The sequence below is a fragment of the Cajanus cajan genome, chromosome 11 (genome assembly GCF_000230855.2).
Source record: "Cajanus cajan strain Asha chromosome 11, NIPB_CcT2T_4, whole genome shotgun sequence".
Lineage (NCBI taxonomy): Eukaryota > Viridiplantae > Streptophyta > Magnoliopsida > Fabales > Fabaceae > Cajanus > Cajanus cajan.
In genome coordinates this window covers 3,474,579-3,493,171 of record NC_138527.1, presented here as the reverse complement: position 1 = coordinate 3,493,171, position 18,593 = coordinate 3,474,579, and the positions used below count along the sequence as shown (strand labels likewise).

The window sequence follows — 18,593 nt, the reverse complement described above, 5'->3', positions numbered from 1 at the left end:
TCTTCGTTGTGACTAGTGGATCTTAGATGCTTTTCATCGTGCTTCTTTTGCGTCTGGAAAATTGAGTCTCCGTCTAAGATTTAGACTTTGACTGTTTCATTTCATCTGATTAGTCTTGAGGATGAATAATTTTTATTCCGTCTGAAATGCTTCTTCGTCTTGAACTATCCAACGACTGATGATTGCTTTGTTGGTTTGAATATGTATGATTGACCCTTGAGTTTCGTCCGAAGTTTGTTTGGTGCTTGAGTCCACCTTGTCTTGGTTCTCGTTTTGCTCTTGTTTCTGAATTCTTCTATTTCGCTCTGGATTATTCTTGGCTTATCTTCGTTTGGTGTTCATTATCGATTGATACGTAAGCCATGATTCTTCTATTGTTTGACTTGTCTTGTTGGATCCTTGTTTTGCTCGACCCTACTCTTATACATATCTAAAACACTACTACACGGTTTAGTAATCACAATATATATTATATTTGTCATATTCAAAACTTTTTTGGAAGTTGCTTCGTCTGACTTAATAGTTAATAAGTATCCTCCTTGATCGGATAAGAAATATTATTTGGTGAAATGCATGTAATACATTAAATGTGCTAAACAGTTACATACCACAACAAGGGAAGACGATAAAAGACAAACAAAACAAACTTGTGAGTTGGACTCAAAGTGTTGCAACGATCATCTTCTTGTATAAGAAGACTCAATGCACAAGAAAGAAGAGAGAATGAATATATATAGATACATTTGTATAGAAACATATTCTCTGAAAATCTATTATTTCTTGTAAACATTCATTGTTCTGTAAATGGTTGTATAACATTTAAGTGAGACGAACACAACTTCTCTGTAACTTTCATAACTATTGTTATAAGGTTGTATTTGGATAGGCTTGTCTGAAAAAGATTACTTGTTCTTGAGCTTGGAGAGGTTTGACTATAAAAAAATACTTTATTGTTAAGCTTGAAGAGACTTGTTGTTAAAAGAATACTTGGGTAGTTATTTGAATAGGTAAGTAAAAAAATACTTTGGGTTGAGCCATAAGTGGTTTGTAACAAAATACTTCTATCTTTGTTTTAAAATAATGAAACTCAATCTAGTTGAATTGAGAATTGGACGTAATTTAGGTGATTAAGACAAACTAGTATAAAAATATCCAGTATTCCATCTGACTGGTCTTCTTACTTCATCTAACTAGCGTTTATAAAAAAATACGAGTTTTTCATATATACTATTCAATGTTCTTCTAATATTTATCTTTTCTCTCTCTCTCTATATATATATATATATATATAAATTTTAACTTACATGATTTAGATCCCAATCCTAACAAAACTAAGTGTCATATGGGCTGAGTTGGGCAAATATCCAACTTCAGACTCACATATATTGAACGAATATTAACCTTAACAATGTTTTATGGAAATAATCATAAGATTCAGGTAGAATTGTCATCCCTATCCCAAAAGGTTACTAAGTAGGTGCTGTATGATCGAATATGCATGACAGTGTGAAGAAACTTGAAACCTTCTAAGTAAACTATATGTCTCAAATACTACTTCAATATATATAATTTATAAATTTATATATTTTCTTTTTAAAGATTTTATATACTAAAATTATTAATTAAAATTTAATAATCAAGTAACTTCAACATTTCGCTTTATGTCCAAATGTTATGTCCATTCAATCAATATCTTTTAATATAGTTTTTGTTTTTTAGTTACAAATCTTTCTATATAGTTGATATCGAATTATTCTAAAAGTTCTATTTTTGAAAAATTATTTTCACAATGATAATTGCAAGTATTATCAATAATATTTTATAAAAAATTATACGCATTTAAAAAGAATTTTTTTTAATGAAATGTAAGAAGAAGTCGAACAGAAAAGCCCTTACCTTTTTTAAATAAGTTATTGATAGAATATTTTTTTTATAAAACTTAATCTTTATATTTAATTTAAATCATTTTTGTTAGAATTTAAAGAAAAAATATATTTTTTTAATAAAATTTTAAATGGGTAATAAAACTTATCTCATAATCTATACAATATCTATGTGTATATACACTACAAGAAAATTGTCATATAGTGACATAATATTTATTGCTAAAATTATTTTTACTCATATAATAAATACAATATATGTTGATATATTGTTAAAAAGTGTGGATATAGATTATAGTGATGCACAAAATATATTGTTAAACCACATTCAAAATTGTATGCAACTATATGTTAAATAGATATATACTTACATATATTGTACCAATAATGACACTTTTTGTATATAATTGTATGTAACATTTCTTATAGTGATATTTTTTTTAAATTATCAATCTTCTTGGTGTGACATCTTCTATCCACGTGCATAAGTTTAATAATATAAAAAAATAGTCTACAAAACCATTAATTTAGCGAAAAACTAAGGATAAAGATATCACATTCGAATCTCCAAATAACAAGATTAAAACTAAAAATAATTACAAAGAATATCAACTAATACAAAAATGTCTTCTAAGAAAAGAAACTAAGTTTTTAACGCAATAATAATGAAAAATAATTCTTAACTAATGTTCCAATGTGACATTCTATAAAAATATTTCCTGAATAAAACTTCAACTCTATAATTAAATTCACTTGAATATACAAAATAAGACAAAAAAAACATATTTCATTTCAACTACCGATCTAAGAAATTGTTGAATAACCACACATACAACATAATATTAAACATACATATAATTTATCAACAATTATCAACCATAAACATGTACTATTCTCTATTTGATTCCGAACACCACCCCACCCCCTTTTTCCTATAGATATTGAGTAGCATTGTAATATTATATTATATTAGTTTAATTATCTTTCTACTCATTTTATAAATTTTACCTATAATTTATAAAATTAAAAATTTTATTTTGGTCCCTATACTAATAGATAATGTTTATGTAACAATAAGAATTAAAAGAATAAAATAATAATGTTACTTATAAGAACTAAAATGTAGTATTTTAATTTAAAAATAAAAAGTAAAACTCATAAAATTATAAGAATTAAAGAGATAATTAAATCTATAACATTTATTAATAAAATATTTATACTTATTATATAGGAAGGACCACATGTTTTAGTAACTACATCTCAGTTTTCATTTTAATTAAACACTTTTTGGCTTAATGAAAACACATTAGGTCCATAAGGTACGAGAGTGTTTACAAGTATACTCTATCGAAAGTCTTTGACTTGATTTCTATGAAAAGCATCTTTTTGAAAAAGAATGATAAAAAAATTCGTGCTCAATTTATCACAGATAACAAATAGGTAGTTTAAATAGATACTTGTAGATAACAAGTATGGTAATATTCATATTTGTTAAGTAAAATTACTTAAATATTTATATTTGACTTCAACATGTTTTTAATTTATTAAATTTAGGATAAATTTGTTTTTGTCTCTTAAATTTAAAATTATTATTTTTAGTTCATGTAATTTTTAAAAATCTTATTTTAGTTCTCCAGGTCACCAATAATATATCTGAAAATGATAAATTGAGAAAATTATGCATCATTAACTAAATTTAATGTAATATTTTTACTAATAATGTTAGAGTTCAGCCATGGAGGAGAGAAAACATAGAGAAATATTTTTCTGTATTGATACTCAATAAAACTTATTACAAGAGATGAATAAAGTGTCTTATATAGACACAATTACAACTGTTAAAAATAAGGAAAACTAATAACTAATACAGCTGTACAAATTTTATGACTTTTTATTATTTTCCTTTACACCCCCTCTCAAACTCATGTTGGCTACTATCGTAACCATGAGTTTGCTGTGAAATGCTTCAAATTGAGGACCAGAAATGACTTTGGTAAGTATATCAACAATCTGAAATTGCACAGGTAGATGAATAACTTGGATAGCTCCTTCAATAACTTTGTCCCTGACAAAATAGAGGTCAAGTTCAAAATGTTTCGTTCTTGAGTGCATCACTGGATTAGCAGCTAACAAAAACCTGTTATAGACTTTCTGTCATCAAGATCTGATCCCCAATCATAATCAGAAAAGGCTTGAAGAGTGAAGTGAGTTGGCCTTTTAAAATGTAAACCATAATCAATGGTGCCTTGTAAATATCTAAAAATTCTTTTCAGTGCTTTCTAGTGATGTTCTTGAGGTTTATGCATATATTGACATACTTTGTTTATGGAATAAGAAAGTTTGGGCCTTGTGATTGTAATATACTGCAGACCTCCTACAATGGACCTGTAAAAAGAAGGATCAAACATAGCTATAGAAGCATCAAATGTGAGTTTCAAACCTGAAACCATTGGTGTTGGCAGAGGTTTGGAATCATCCATTTTAGCTTTATGGAGAAGATCACAAATATATTTAGCCTGAGACAGAAAAAGACCTCCATCGTTGTTGGTTGAGATCTCAATGCCCAAGAAATAGTGTAACGGTCCAAGGTCCTTAAGACTAAACATAGAGTTTAACTTGGATATAAGTGTTGTAACTTCAGATGCTAAACTGCCTATGACTATAATGTCATCAACATAAATCAACAGCAACAATGTGGAGTGAGGTGTTATTCTGATCAATAAAGAGGTATCACTCTTAGCTGGTTTAAATCCCATTTTGAACAAAGTATTACTCAAGGTTCGAAACCAGGATCTTGGGGCTTGTTTTAGCCCATAAATTATTTTGTTGAGCTTGCAAACTTTGCCTTTATGTTTGGTATTAAAACCTAGAGGTTGAGCCATATAAACAGACTCTTTAAGAGCCCTATGCAAAAATGCATTATTAATATCAATTTGATGTATATGCCATTGCCTAGTCAAGGCCAATGTAAGAATAATTTTGACTGTAGTTGGCTTAACAACTGGAATAAAGGTATCTGTGAAATCAAAACCTTCTCTTTGATGAAATCCCTTTGCAATAAGGCGGGCTTTGTGCTTTTGAAAAGTGCCATCTGCATTATATTTACACTTGAATACCTACTTGCAGCCAACAGCTTTGCAGCCAACAGGTAGATCAACTAAACTCCATGTATTATTTTTAAGTAAAGCTTCATATTCATCTTTCATAGCTTGACACCATTCAGGTTTAGAGAGAGCTTTCTTCACGGATGTGGGCTCAATTATATGATTATAGGTTGATCTGTCAATTGTAGTAACAAAGGTTTTAGGATTAAAAATCCCCGCCTTAGCTCTAGTAGTCATAGGATGAGTATTGATCATACTTTGCTCAACAACTCCTGTATCAATAATAGCACTAGGAACAGTAACAGTGGGATCAGTAGTGTTAGTGTCTATAATCACATCATCATTGGTAGTAATAGTGAAATTAATAGGATTACAGTTATCAATCTAACCAGTCTCATCAAGAGGAACCAAAACATTAAGAGGATGATTAATAAAAGAACATTCAGACTTAGAAACAGAGGGAACTATAAAAGGGTTAGGATTTTCCTTTTATGGAAAACGAGACTCATCAAATTTAACATGTCTAGACACATAACATTTACAATTAGGAGATAAGCATTTATAACCTTTATGTTGATTACTATAACCAAGAAAGAGACATAGGTGAGATCTGTATTGTAATTTCTGATGGTTATAAGGTCGTAAAAGAGGGTAGCAAGCACACCCAAAAGTCTTAAGAAAATGATAATTAGGAGGTGTTTGGAAAAGTGTTTGATGAGGACTCAAGTTGTTCAATGAAGGAGTAGGTAAGTAGTTAATGAGAGTAGTAGTAGTTAAAAAGGCTTCTGCCCAAAAATGAAGAGGTAAGGAAACATTGGCAAGAAAAGTTAACCCGGTTTCCACAATGTGCCTATGCTTCCTCTCAGGACTACCATTTTGCTCATGTGTGTGGGGACATGAAAATTGATGTTTAATTCCATGTTTTATTAGATACTTAGTAAATTTAATGTATTCTTTTGCATTATCCGACTGAAGAGCTTTAAGTTTCATGCCTAGCTGAAGTTTAGCAGAGGTTTTAAATTGAACAAAAGCATAAAAAGCTTGAGATTTAGAATTTAAAAGGTAAATCCATGAATATCTAGAATAAACGTATAAAAATATAATGTAGTATCTAGCACCAGAAGAGGAAAGTACAGGAGAAAGGCCCCAAATATCAGTAAAAACAAGTTCAAGAGGACTTTTATATTCAGTAGTTGATTGTACAAAAGGTAGTTGATGAAGTTTACCCATACAACACGAGTCACTCAAAAAAGAATCAGGAAAATGACTACTAGGTATATTACAATGTTTTAAAGCCAATTTCACAATTCTAGGAGAGGGATGTCCAAGCCTTGAATGCCAAAGCTGGAAAAGAGAATGATTAGAGTCCTTTTGAATAGGATGAACAGAAACAATTTGAACTTTTTGAAATTGAGGAAAAACATATAAGTCATCCTTAAGATGCCCTTGGAGGATGATGTCCTTGGTGTCCTGAGTTTTAACATTACAACAATTAGGCCAAAACTCAAAAAATACCCTATTATCTCTTGCAAATTTGGAAACGCTTAGCAAATTTTTAGTTATGGATGGGACATGAAGCAAATTATGCATAACAAAGTGTTTAGATGACATAGGATTATGAAAATAAGAATGACCAACATGACTGATATGCAAACCTGTACCATTACCAATATTGACAGAATCAGTTCCAGTGTAAGCACTCTTCATGGATAGATTGGATTCATCATGAGTAATATGATGAGATGCACCCGAGTCTGGGTACTAGAGAGGGTTTAACACAATTGAAGGAGTTGCAAGAGTAGTGGTCTTCGAGAGATCATATCCACTAGGTTGAAACTGAGTGTTATTGGCCCGAGGATGATTCTGATACTCTTGATTGTACCTATAATAACAGTTAAGAGCAATATGGCCAGTTTTACCACAAATCTGACAGGTGGGTTTATTTTGATTCCAATTGTTTTGACCAGTCTGATTCCAATTTGAGCATCCATTGCCTCTACTAGCATTAAACCTGCCTCTATTGTTCTAATTGCCACCTCTATTATGAAATCTTCCTCCACGAAATTCTCCTCGTGTATTGAAAGCAGATCTACCACGACCTTGATTGGAGTTCTGTCATTGATTTGGACCAGAAACAGTATTGGCATGAATAAGAGGGGTGTATGAACGCTTTTGCTTTTCAAATCTCTCTTCTTGAGCAAGCAGCAATGCCTCTATCTCATCAATAGTGTATGGATCAAGTCTAGACGTGATGGAAGTCACGAAACCGTCAAAATCATCCGGCAAACCATCCAAAATTGCATCAATATGATCTTCATCAGAAATAGGCGACCTAACTGCAGCGAGAGAATCAACAATTTTCTTGATTTTTAGGAGATGTTCATTAATACCTTTGTCTTTCTTGATCATTCGAAGCTGCAATTTCAATTTCTTGATAATAGCTCGTGTGCGCGCATCATAATATACCTCTAATCTCTTCCAAATTTGATAAGCAAATTTCAATCCTACCATCTTGTCAAGATTGGTGAGGACATTGATGCCAAGAGCCACGCGACAAGCAGTTGATCTTGTTGAACGTAATTGGTGTATTCAAGATTCTTCGTCTTTGCTTCAAGATTCTCCGTCTTCGCAGTTTCATTTTCTTTTGTAGCAAAACGTGGTGGAATTGCATCTCCATGAACAAATTTCTCAAGTTTTAACCCTCGAATTGTTGCAAGAACTTGTTGTTCCCAAATCAAGAAATTATCATCATCTAATTTGATAGCAATCGGCGTATTGAGTGTGTGTGGAACGAATTGAGATGCGGAAGCCATGAATGATGTCATAGTGCTCTTGATACCATGTTAGAGTTCAACCATGGAAGAGAGAAAACAGAGAGAAGTATTTTTCTGTATTAATACTCAATAAAACATATTACAGGAGATGAATAAAGTGTCTTATATAGACACAATTACAACTGTTAAAAATAAAGAAAACTAATAACTAATATAACTGGACATATTTTATGACTTTTTATTATTTTTTTTATAAATAAAAGTATTAATAAATAATTTTATGTGATAACTTTTGACAAATTTTCTAGTGGAAATCATTGATGTCCACGTGGCATTTCCTATTCAGAAGGGACCATTATGTTTGATATGAATGGCGGTTCTAGATATTTTGCTATGCTTAATGTTGTTTCACTTTCAAGTCATTCAAATCACATTGCAATTGTTTCTTTGTGTCCCATAGGAAATGTGGAAGAGAAACAACTACTTAGCAATGAGAACCGATTTTGAAGAAGAAGCGGCACAATTGATTAACTCTGATCTTAGGGTTGGTGTCTCGGGTTTTGGAGTCTCCCTCCTCCAATTAATCGCTTCCATTGCTGCTATGTATGTTCTCCAAGCCTATAATATCTCTCTTTCTTGTGGATTGAGTACAGTTTAACAAAAAATTTCAAATGGGTCTCCTTAATTTCACTTCATCTTTCTCCTGTTTTTAAGTGGCAGTTTTATTATTACTGTTGTTGTAGCTTTTGAAGTTAGGGCAATCTCATCTTGCCCTGCGTATGTTGCAGAAGAGAAACTTCTTATGTTAGTTTTGTGACTTGTTTTGTCAAGTTGTGCTGTCATTATTCCATGTCATCTCCTATGATTTTTGTTCTTTTTATGTTCTAAGATCTGACTCAGCACTTTTTATTTTCAAATACATCCGTGTCTCAAAAGTCAAAAAACTGTTTTTCTTTCTCTTTACCAAGCTTCCCATGCAAGGTTTTAAATTGCAGTCATTTTTCATCATTGGGGTTGTAGAGTGCTCAAACACCTTAACACTGCCGAGAATTGTGGATAGGTGTGGCCAATTGCAGTTGTAATATGGTCTCATAAACTTCAAAAGCCTTGATGTTTCGGCCATAATTGCAGTTTTATACCACACGTGCCTGCAATTTTGGCAATTGCAACACAACTGCACAACTGTAATTTAAAACTTTTGGTTATGACTCATGGGTCTCAACAGTGGGGAGATGCACCTAGCCCTGCTGGCAATAGGTTAATGCTGTTATGTAAGCTTACAGTTTACAAAAAAGAGAATAAGAAATGGACATGGTTAATCATAGATCAATTATTGTCTTGGATATGATCCATTTGCAAGGCGTAATGCTAGGAGATGAGATCCATCATCTTCTTCTGTTCTTGCCATTTAAATTTGAGTTCTTCACTGAACACTGTTTCAAATGGCTCAAGAATATTAAAAATGCTTTTTATTATAGATAATTAATTTTACTTTATATTTACTTTTTGATGCTAATTAGTTCCGTTAGTTTTATGTGTATGGCAAGGGGATAAAAATGTTAGAAATTGTTTTTCTCAGAGATTTTTTCTTGTTTTAACTGATAATTTTTATTTGTACACCTAAGCTATTTGTTGATATTGGACCGCACAAACTGGAAAACGAACATTCTTACATCACTACTCATTCCATACATTTTCTTCAGCCTGCCTTCATGGATTTTTGGCGTCTTCAGGTGATTACATTGTCATGCATTGTTGTTGTTGTTATTAACTTCATCATACCTTGAATTTTCTTCAATATCAAGTTTTTCTTAATTGTATCTTACTATCTTTCTACTTACTTTTATGGCTATACAGGGCAGAGTTTGGGAAATGGATTGCTCTCATCGCTGTTGTATTACGCCTTTTCCTTCCAAGGCACTTCCCTGGTATGATACATTTTTGCTGAGTGATCTGGATCTTGTTTGTAAGATGCACATTATAAGTGGTGTCTCTGAAAACTATTTGCTGGAATCCATTAATGTAGTTGTATATACTCCTCTGTTTCACTGTAATATATCACATCCTGTGTATATATTTATATTATTGTGTAGGAGCACATTGAGTGAGAACTTTTGATTATATATTTAAACGCACTGTTAGAGCTCCCTACAACTTAAAAAAGGAAAAGGAAAATGATACTAAGAACATTTTCCCCCTTTCAATAATTGGGTGAGCATTCATGAGTCATGACTGTCGTTGCAGATTTTCTGGAGTTGCCTGCAGCTTTGATTCTTCTTATTGTTGTAGCTCCTGATCTCTTTGCAAACAGCTGTAGAAGCAATGCAGTTGGGGTAGTAATATGCCTTATCATTGCGTGTTATTTGCTGCAAGAACACATTCGGGCATCGGGTGGTTTTAGAGATTCCTTTACAAAAGCTCATGGGTTATCAAATACAATTGGCATAATCATTCTGTTAGTCTATCCCATCTGGACACTGGTTCTCTACATTGTATAGGCACACAAAGATAGAGTACCAAATTTGGACTTTGTTGATGTAAGTGAATGATACAATTTGCTGTTGTTTATCTAGTGGGACAAGACTATTGCTGTTGTTGATGATGATGATGTAAATGAATGTGTATAAATGTGAAATAGTTTTTGCATGTGTATAAATGTGAAATACTTAAAAGATTTTTTGATTTGAACTGAACCTTAAAAGTAAAATTGATGAGCTATGTGGTGTTTCCATGCTTTGTGTATTCACAAAACGTATATTATATGTGAAATCATCGTGCTTCTATGATGAGGGATTTAATATGGATCTCCGCGAAGATTATACGCCATTGTGTTTCTTGGAAGTGCTATTCTTCCTAATTAAGCAGGAGGATTCTGTTATGAGTACATTATTGAGTATAATAAGAAGCTTAAGATACTTAATCCTTGAGGTTCTTCTATCAAATGGACTAGTCTTTTGGAGTGAACTCTTCACTTATGCTTAAGTTATAAGTTATAACAACTGATATTTTCATTGGGAGATGATTAGAAAAGGGTTACTTATAGGCTTGACTAAGATGCAATGACTGAAGTTGTCAACATAAAATATAGGACTGGGTCAATGTTGATAAAGTGAAGCAGTTGTGGATGTTGGCTTTTGAAGGAAGTGAAAATTTTATACGTCTTATATAGAGTAAAATAAGAAGCTTAAACAAAGTTTTAATTGATCTTGAGAACTCAAGAATTTTGGTACAATGTCCATAGTTTTTTGAATGTTGAGAAACATAGTTGAGCCCGAGAGAGGAAAGAATTTGAGAATACTTGGAAGAATTAGGAGTGTATTATTGATACAAATGAGAGAGGTGATACAATTAGGCCATAGGTGTGCGGTGTGCCGTGTATATTAGTGAGGAATCAACTATCATCTAATCTCAACTAACTATAACTAACCTTCTAACCCTAGTTACCTACTCAGTGCCACTAGTAATGCTTGCAATACTGAATTTGTAGGGGAACGGGTGTTATGCTATGTTTGAATGCATGTGCATGTATATTACTCCCCCTGGATTGATATATAAGCAAAAAAAATACTTAAAATTTTTAAACTTAAATATAAATAAATTTTATCTAACTTAATCCTATTTAATGCTATTATTCTGCAACAAGGCTCTTAAATTAAAGGTGATTACTATATACAATAAATGCTATTAAGGGTAGTTTAGTAAGTAAAATTTAGTTTTTATATCAATAAATTAAATGAACTTAACTAATTTTTGTAATGTGTGAATTTAGATATTTTTTACTTATAGTAACTTTCAATCTTTTAAGAATAATATTTTTATTTAATTAGATTTGACGTCTATTATAGTTTTCGCCACATTTTAGAAGTATCTTTATCGGATAGAATCACAACATTTAAAAACCCAGAGATAATACCAGACGTAGAAATACGGTAAACTTTATCACATTCCACCATATTCTCAGGCTAAGATTGTGGATTAGATGATTCTGAGGAATTACTGTACTCTTGAAATAATAAGCCATACCAAAACAAGAAAAATGAAAGATAAAGCATTTTGTGCCAAAAGAAAATACAGATTTTGGGAGGGGCCACACAACTTCTAGGTTCTTAGAATTTTGGAAAAATCTTATTGTGATATTTTACAAGAATGACATAAGGAGTTGCTGTTTCAAAATACGACCTATTCTATGTATATAGTTTTGCATTTTAGTATTAATACAATAATGAGCCAAAATATACAGAATGCCAAATGGATTTTGCTACACAACTGACAGAAATCAGAAATTATTGGACATGGCATGGTCGCTTGCTGCATGGTTCACACCATTGCTCCCTTTGCTTCCTTGTACAGATGATCAATATGATCCTGCAAAATAGTGTTGGCAAAGAGTAATATTTATTTAACACTCCAACATCTGATTGGAATTCATAAATAAGCATTTATACAAATTGTGAATCAAAATACCAATTCAAATAGTTTAGGAAACATCAGGAAAAAATACTAAAGTTAAAAAAGCTATGAAATTTTGATCACAGCAATTGAAGCAAACCTTATAGTACTTGAGCAACTGTGGTCTTTTCAATTTAAATGTTGGAGTTATTAAGTCTCTCTCCATGTCGAAGGGATTTGGTTCCAGATGAATGGCTTTTAGCTGCTCAAATCCTTTAAGCTGAGAGTGTTGTTTTTTTCATGACAGATGTAGTTAACACAAGAAAAATATATCAAAAAACGAGAATTAGAAGCAAAGGATAATGAGTTATATGTACATACTTGGTGTTTCTGGCCAGTACTATTGAGTTCATCCAAAATGTACTTTCTTGCTTTTAGATTATCACATAAAGATTTGAAATCATCAGTCAAATTGTGCTGTAGTGCCCAATCCTCAATGGCCTTCCTTTCTGGGACCACAACAGCCACCAAGAATGACTCAAAGCTGTTACCATACACCCAAATCTGCATATGAAAGAATTTATTTTTTATTCATTATTGAATTACATAACTTTAGTATATGAAGGTACACTGCAATGCTACTTCCTAAATGAATTTTCCTAGTAAACTTAATATCTGACAAAAAATGAACTAAATCAAATGTTTCTCTACTTTTACCAACTGTTCTGTGTTTGTAGCAGAAGCATACCGTTGTTATAAGAGGGCATTGCAAATACTTGTTTTCAATGTTCTCCACTGCAATGTATTCTCCTTGAGACAATTTAAAGATATTCTTTTTCCTATCAATAATTTTCATGGCTCCATTTGGTTGCCACTCTCCAATGTCACCTGCAATATTTATCTGTATGTGATTTTTTTTTTCTTGATTTACGAATCACTGTGTGAATTTTGAATCTAGAACAATATGGATTTACCTGTATGAAACCAACCATCAACCATAACCTCTTTGGTAAGATCTTCACGCTTGTGATAACCAGAGAACAAGGTATTTCCTCTCAGACAAATTTCTCCACGGGCTACATTGGAGAGGGCATCATATCCCATCTCTGGCACAGATTCAAGCCTAGCCTCAATTGTTGTCATGGGGACTCCAACTGTTCCTGTCATAGAATACACATCACCTATTGCCGTGAAACACCCGGCACAACTTTCTGTAAGACCTGGTGACATGGACATGTACACAATTAACATGTGACCATTACAATAAGATCATGCTAGAGTTGTTTTGTAGGACTGAACCATCATTTCTATTTTCTCGTAAGAGACGAGTTTTACAAAATTTAACCCTTGATTCAGAAAAGTTTGATGATGACTTTTTCTATGTAGTAGAAGATTCATATATCATACCATATCCTTGTGATAATGTAGATCCGCTAGTGACCCTCATAAACTCTTCCACATGCCTAGGCAAAGGTGCAGCTCCTGATAACAAGATACGAACACGCCCACCTAGTGCTTGTTTTGTCTGTAAACAAAGCCGATACTTTAGTTTTGAAACAAACTTTCTGAAGAAAAAGTCATAAAGATCAGTGGTATTTATACCTTATCAAACACAAGTCTATCGAACAGAGGTGCTGCTTTGTGTTGTGGAAGACCCTTCTCCAGATATTTTAACTTGCTGTCATTGGACTCCAAATTAGTTTACACACACACAGATAATTTAAACACTCGAGTTAATGATGAAACATACTAGTTGTAAGCACACTGAAACAATGTACTCTGCAGTATTCCTGCGGAAGAAACTTTGTTTTTGATACCTTCAAGTGCAAAGATTATAGTTAATTCTTATTGGATAATGTAGTCACACAATGAAAAGGATCTTAAAAAGTCATTGCTTAATATCATGATTCAAATATGGTAGTCACAGAACCAAAGATGTTCTTTAGAAGCATTCTTGTTTTACCAGCATAAATACGGTCAAAAACTCTAGGAACACCACAAAATATGGTTGGTTTTAGTGCCTGAACATCATCCAGCAAGAACCTGACATCCTTCACAAATCAACAAGAAAATTCCATAAGAGGCATTTAAACCGAACACTTATAGAATGAACCAAAAACTAATTCCATGACGTGAATCAAAATCTTACGCCTTGCCAAAATCCTATTGATGAACCCTTGAAGATGCAATAGGTCTCCATTATTTGGTCATATACATGAGCAAGAGGAAGAAAGGAGAAGTACACATCGTCTTCAGCTGCCTATAGTATTTAACAAGGATGAGATACTCAACCTCAAAATTCTCGTAGTATTAACTTTGAATATGGTTTTCACCAACCGTTATTTGAAATTTGATTACCCCATTATTGCTTTTAAGTATTAAGTTGCCGTTTGAGAATCATTGTGACATTTATCAACATGGAAGTCAAAGAAAGATTGGGATGGCAGTTTGCAGAGTAAATAGTGTACGTTATAAACATGAAACTAAAGAAGCTTCCAGAAAAATCAAACTTACCACTCTGTCTGTTAACATAATTATGTGGTCAATAGACAATACTTCAGACATGAAAGCCTCATTCTTAATAATGACACCTTTGGGTTCTCCAGTTGTTCCACTTGTGTACATTATTGTGCAAATATCAGTCTTCTTTTTTGATGGTAGATCCCAATGCAGACACCCCTAGCCAAAGGAAGAAAAGGGAAGATATTAAATTGTTATAGTGATATTTCAGTATAAACAAAATGGTTCATAATCCTGAATTTGAAAACCAAATAGGCAATTGAAAACCAGTTTTAACATCTTACCAGATCGAGAAACTCTCCCCATGAGAAGCAGGATGTGCCATGATCCTCAGCTTCCTTCTTTTGTGTGGTTGAAACATTTCCAAAGCTTACAATAGCTACACCAATAATACACAGAGCTTGGTCAAGCATAAAATGGAGGAGGAAAGACCTTCAATCTAGGAGTAACAAAGATGGCAATGTTTCACCTACTTTTAAGATTTGAGGAACACCGATCAAGACATGACAAAATCTGTGGAAACAGATAATTATTTCAGTAGGGGGAAAAGGTGAGAGATACTGTGCAATATCTCTGATCATAAACTAATTATCTTTCAGAAATTTAATGAATAATTTTACTAATTACAATTATATGCAGTAAATGACAACATAAAAAAGGATTGGCAGTAAGCATGACATATTTTCAACTTCAAAATATGAAACCAGACTTAACATTACTGTTCTAAGAAATTGGCTGACATTAATATCATATAATAACTTATTCATTTAATTCAACTAAGAAGGATGCTAATGGTTTTCTCATTGCATACTTTCTTAGTAGACATGATTGATAACTTGATAGCTGATGGAGATAGTTATGTGTGGAAAGTAGCATGCAAAATATGGCAAATTAAGTGTCAAGCAATGGAATGATGATCCTTCCATAACATGCATATATACTGAGGGAGAGTCAAGATGGAAGAACCAAACAATGCTAGCATGGTTTGAACTTTAAGCAAAGCCATATCACTAAATAATAGAAGCAGCAAAATTATTTGTCGCACTAAATCCGGGGTGACTCAGCCAACATGGTAAATATTATTAATAGAACAATTGACTGTTTTAGGTAGTCCAACTTGAAATAATAAAAGATTGTGCTAAAAGAACTAGAACATACCGATGGGATCTTTTTCTCCTGTACAAACGCAATTGAGACTTCAGCATGATTTATGATAAATTCCACTGCATTAGGTCCTGGTAGGCATAAACCCAAGTCAAAGTCATTTCCCAGCTGATGGAATGACAGAGTGAATGAGTGTTGAGTAAGAGAAAATTGATGATATATGCTCCAATTTGTTTCCACAAATTCTTCAGCAGAAATGTTTCAAATGATAAAAGCAATGACACTGAAACATTTGCCAAGTCAAAAACACATACCAAGCGTGTCATATAATGGAACATATGACACTGCACTGCAATTGCAAGCCTGCAAAACAGCAAAGTTGAACCAGGAGAAGTCCGTTTAGAATAATTAACAAAGCCATTTAATTCACAATAATTAAATGAATAATATATGTTGGTGTAAACAACGTGCTATACCTCCATTGCAATGATCCATTCAGGGCAGTTAGACCCATATATGCCACAACGATCTCCCTTATGATTTAAAACCACTAGTTAGATTATTAATTTCAATGCGAAGTATCTTGAAAGTGCAAGAAATGTTGCAAACTCACAGGATTGACACCACGGCTCCTCATGGCAGAACCCATTTTCATGGCACCATCATAAACCTCTTGATACGTGAGCCATGCATAGGAACCCACCTGTAAATTCACCTCAATGTTCGCATGATATTTTCGAAATTTAAGGGAATTAATTTTTCCCCCCAATAATTTAGACTCTTAAATCTATCCATAACAAGAAAACATGTCCCCATTTGCTACCCCTTTTTGTGTTGCCTCAAGTTAGTTAAAAAGTGACATACAAGCAAAAAGTCTAACAATCAAGAAAGTGAGCATTATTTTACTAGTTTGTTGTGTTTGTGTCACTTATTAATTAGGGGTGGACAGGAAACAAAAACATGTGATTTTAATCTTAACAAACGGTGCATGGAACCAAAATACGTGAAGTTAATACCTGAGATTCGGTTTTTTGACGCCTACCCAGCATTTTGTTGTTGGGGTTCCTCTTAGCTGATTCCCTGCCAAAATCATCAAAACTGCTGAGAACTGACGTGTATTTTTTCTTTATTTATATAAAATTATCAGTCTTTTGACACATCACTATGATACGTACAATTTGGATGAAGAACATTACATGTAATTGATAAATTGAGAAATTATAATACAGGAATTAAAAGATAAAAACTAGTTTAAACTAGTTGATATGAGACTATAAATTAAATCAGTATTGTTGGATGAAACGCAGTAATAATGATGTTACTTCTTAATGTGGTCCAAATAACAAAACTAGGCTGTACTTAGATATATTCCATTCAGATTTGACTCCACCAAAACGAGTAAGTGCCATAAATGACTAAGTTTACTCACTTTACCCTCTAAAGTGTGTTGCTAAGTTTAAAAAAGAATCCGTTCAATGATTAAGATAACAGAACTTAAAGGATTTGTCATGTTCTTGTGTGTCACTAAACAGAACAAAACGGATAAAATCCTCCTATAAAATAACTTAAATGCATTTTTTTTTATTCCTTTTTCAACACAGTCCACTCTATACTTAAGGGTCAGGATTTGAACTTAAACAACTTAATTAAGGAATACAACCAGTTGCCACTTATACAAATGAGTGTTGGTATAAACTAATGCATTATAAAGATATGTTGAGAGCTGACGAATTTACAAGATGATGAAATTATTCTTAACAAAGTATATATTATGGACCTAACTCAAATATATAAATTCTGCTTATAAAGTAAACTTTGCTCTCTAATTATATACTATGTTTTGGTAGTATCAGTGGCCGATGTGAAATCTGTATGAAAAAGTAAACAAAATTATATATATTAACCTGAAGAAATCCCAAGGAGACTGATAATCAGAAGGCAACTCCAAGAGACCATCTTTGGCATAAATGCTCCTATAGACAGGTCCTACAGATGGCTTTCCATCATCAGTTGCAGGCCTTCCCTCCTCAACCTTCACAGTGTAAACCTCTGGCATTGTATTCCGGAATGGAATGTGCAGTGTGTGTTTCAGAACTGTGTCTAGGGGATGATAATTATAATGATTGGTGATTTTAGTCACAAGTGAAGTTGTGTCTGAGGCCTGTAATAAAGGCAAAGAAAGAAGTGCATGTGATCCAGCAGGGAGGGGGTTGAGCCAAAGCAATAAATTCAGTGATTAGTTTTGGTGCACAATTTCTGAACAAACTTTTGTAGGCTGTTTTTATTACTACTAACCCTCTTTGTCTTGTGTTTGCATTTTTTCATACACCCTCTATGAGCATTTATATTGGCTGCAAAAGTTTGGTGAAGCTACCCTTGCAATTTTCCTAAAGACAAAATGTGAAACAAAAGAAAATAAAGGGCCAATAATCTTTGGTTGTATAAGAAAAGGAAAATATTCAAGACATGCTCAACTTCTTTTCTATATTATTGTTTTTTCTTATTTGGAAAATATCTTTTTTCTCACGACACCACTGATCATATTTATCAGTCACTTTCTCTCTTGTCCTTTTATTTTTTTTACTATTATTATATTATTATTATTATTATTTTGAAAAGAAACAAAAGCTATGGACTTCGTCCCATTACTACAGTGGAGAGTTTTGATTAATAAACCTTCATGGTACTAAGGTTTTACGTTTAATAATGCATTGCATGCAGATTAATGAGCACAATTGGTGATGGTAAAGGCATTTGTCTTGCGAATAATGCACCCTTAAATCATGCATGATCTTCCTAATTTTGGTCAACATTGTGAT

General features: G+C 32.6%; 2 protein-coding genes across 2 annotated transcripts; one reads left to right on the top strand and one right to left on the bottom strand.

Moving 5' to 3' along the window:
• The first annotated feature begins 8,160 nt into the window (after window positions 1–8,160).
• LOC109801062 (cold-regulated 413 plasma membrane protein 4) lies at window positions 8,161–10,417 on the top strand. Its single transcript, XM_020362041.3, has 4 exons — window positions 8,161–8,364; window positions 9,387–9,494; window positions 9,619–9,689; window positions 10,006–10,417. The coding sequence occupies exons 1-4, from the start codon at window positions 8,225–8,227 to the stop codon at window positions 10,257–10,259; spliced, it is 573 nt and encodes a 190-aa protein (XP_020217630.2). The 5' UTR covers window positions 8,161–8,224; the 3' UTR covers window positions 10,260–10,417.
• Window positions 10,418–11,864: 1,447 nt separating this feature from the next.
• Window positions 11,865–18,072, bottom strand: LOC109800221 (putative CoA ligase CCL6). Its single transcript, XM_020360973.3, has 19 exons — window positions 17,679–18,072; window positions 16,791–16,854; window positions 16,388–16,477; window positions 16,251–16,307; window positions 16,089–16,137; window positions 15,829–15,905; window positions 15,144–15,183; window positions 14,955–15,049; window positions 14,665–14,829; window positions 14,300–14,410; window positions 14,114–14,201; window positions 13,901–13,967; window positions 13,753–13,828; window positions 13,558–13,675; window positions 13,125–13,370; window positions 12,899–13,038; window positions 12,532–12,714; window positions 12,311–12,430; window positions 11,865–12,126 (listed from the first exon to the last, which is right to left on the bottom strand). The coding sequence occupies exons 1-19, from the start codon at window positions 17,828–17,830 to the stop codon at window positions 12,079–12,081; spliced, it is 1,986 nt and encodes a 661-aa protein (XP_020216562.2). The 5' UTR covers window positions 17,831–18,072; the 3' UTR covers window positions 11,865–12,078.
• Window positions 18,073–18,593: the final 521 nt, after the last annotated feature.

Excerpts from the sequence above, each read along its gene's own strand:
- LOC109800221 (XM_020360973.3), bottom strand. The coding sequence starts at position 17,830 with ATGCCAGAGGTTTACACTGTGAAGGTTGAGGAGGGAAGGCCTGCAACT. Across the intron at positions 15,050-15,143 it reads GTGTTCCTCAAATCTTAAAA|CTATTGTAAGCTTTGGAAAT; the intron begins GTAGGTGAAACA and ends TTATTGGTGTAG. Across the intron at positions 14,411-14,664 it reads TTATGTTAACAGACAGAGTG|GCAGCTGAAGACGATGTGTA; the intron begins GTAAGTTTGATT and ends TAAATACTATAG.
- LOC109801062 (XM_020362041.3), top strand. The coding sequence starts at position 8,225 with ATGTGGAAGAGAAACAACTACTTAGCAATGAGAACCGATTTTGAAGAA. Across the intron at positions 8,365-9,386 it reads ATCGCTTCCATTGCTGCTAT|CTATTTGTTGATATTGGACC; the intron begins GTATGTTCTCCA and ends TGTACACCTAAG. Across the intron at positions 9,690-10,005 it reads CCTTCCAAGGCACTTCCCTG|ATTTTCTGGAGTTGCCTGCA; the intron begins GTATGATACATT and ends CTGTCGTTGCAG.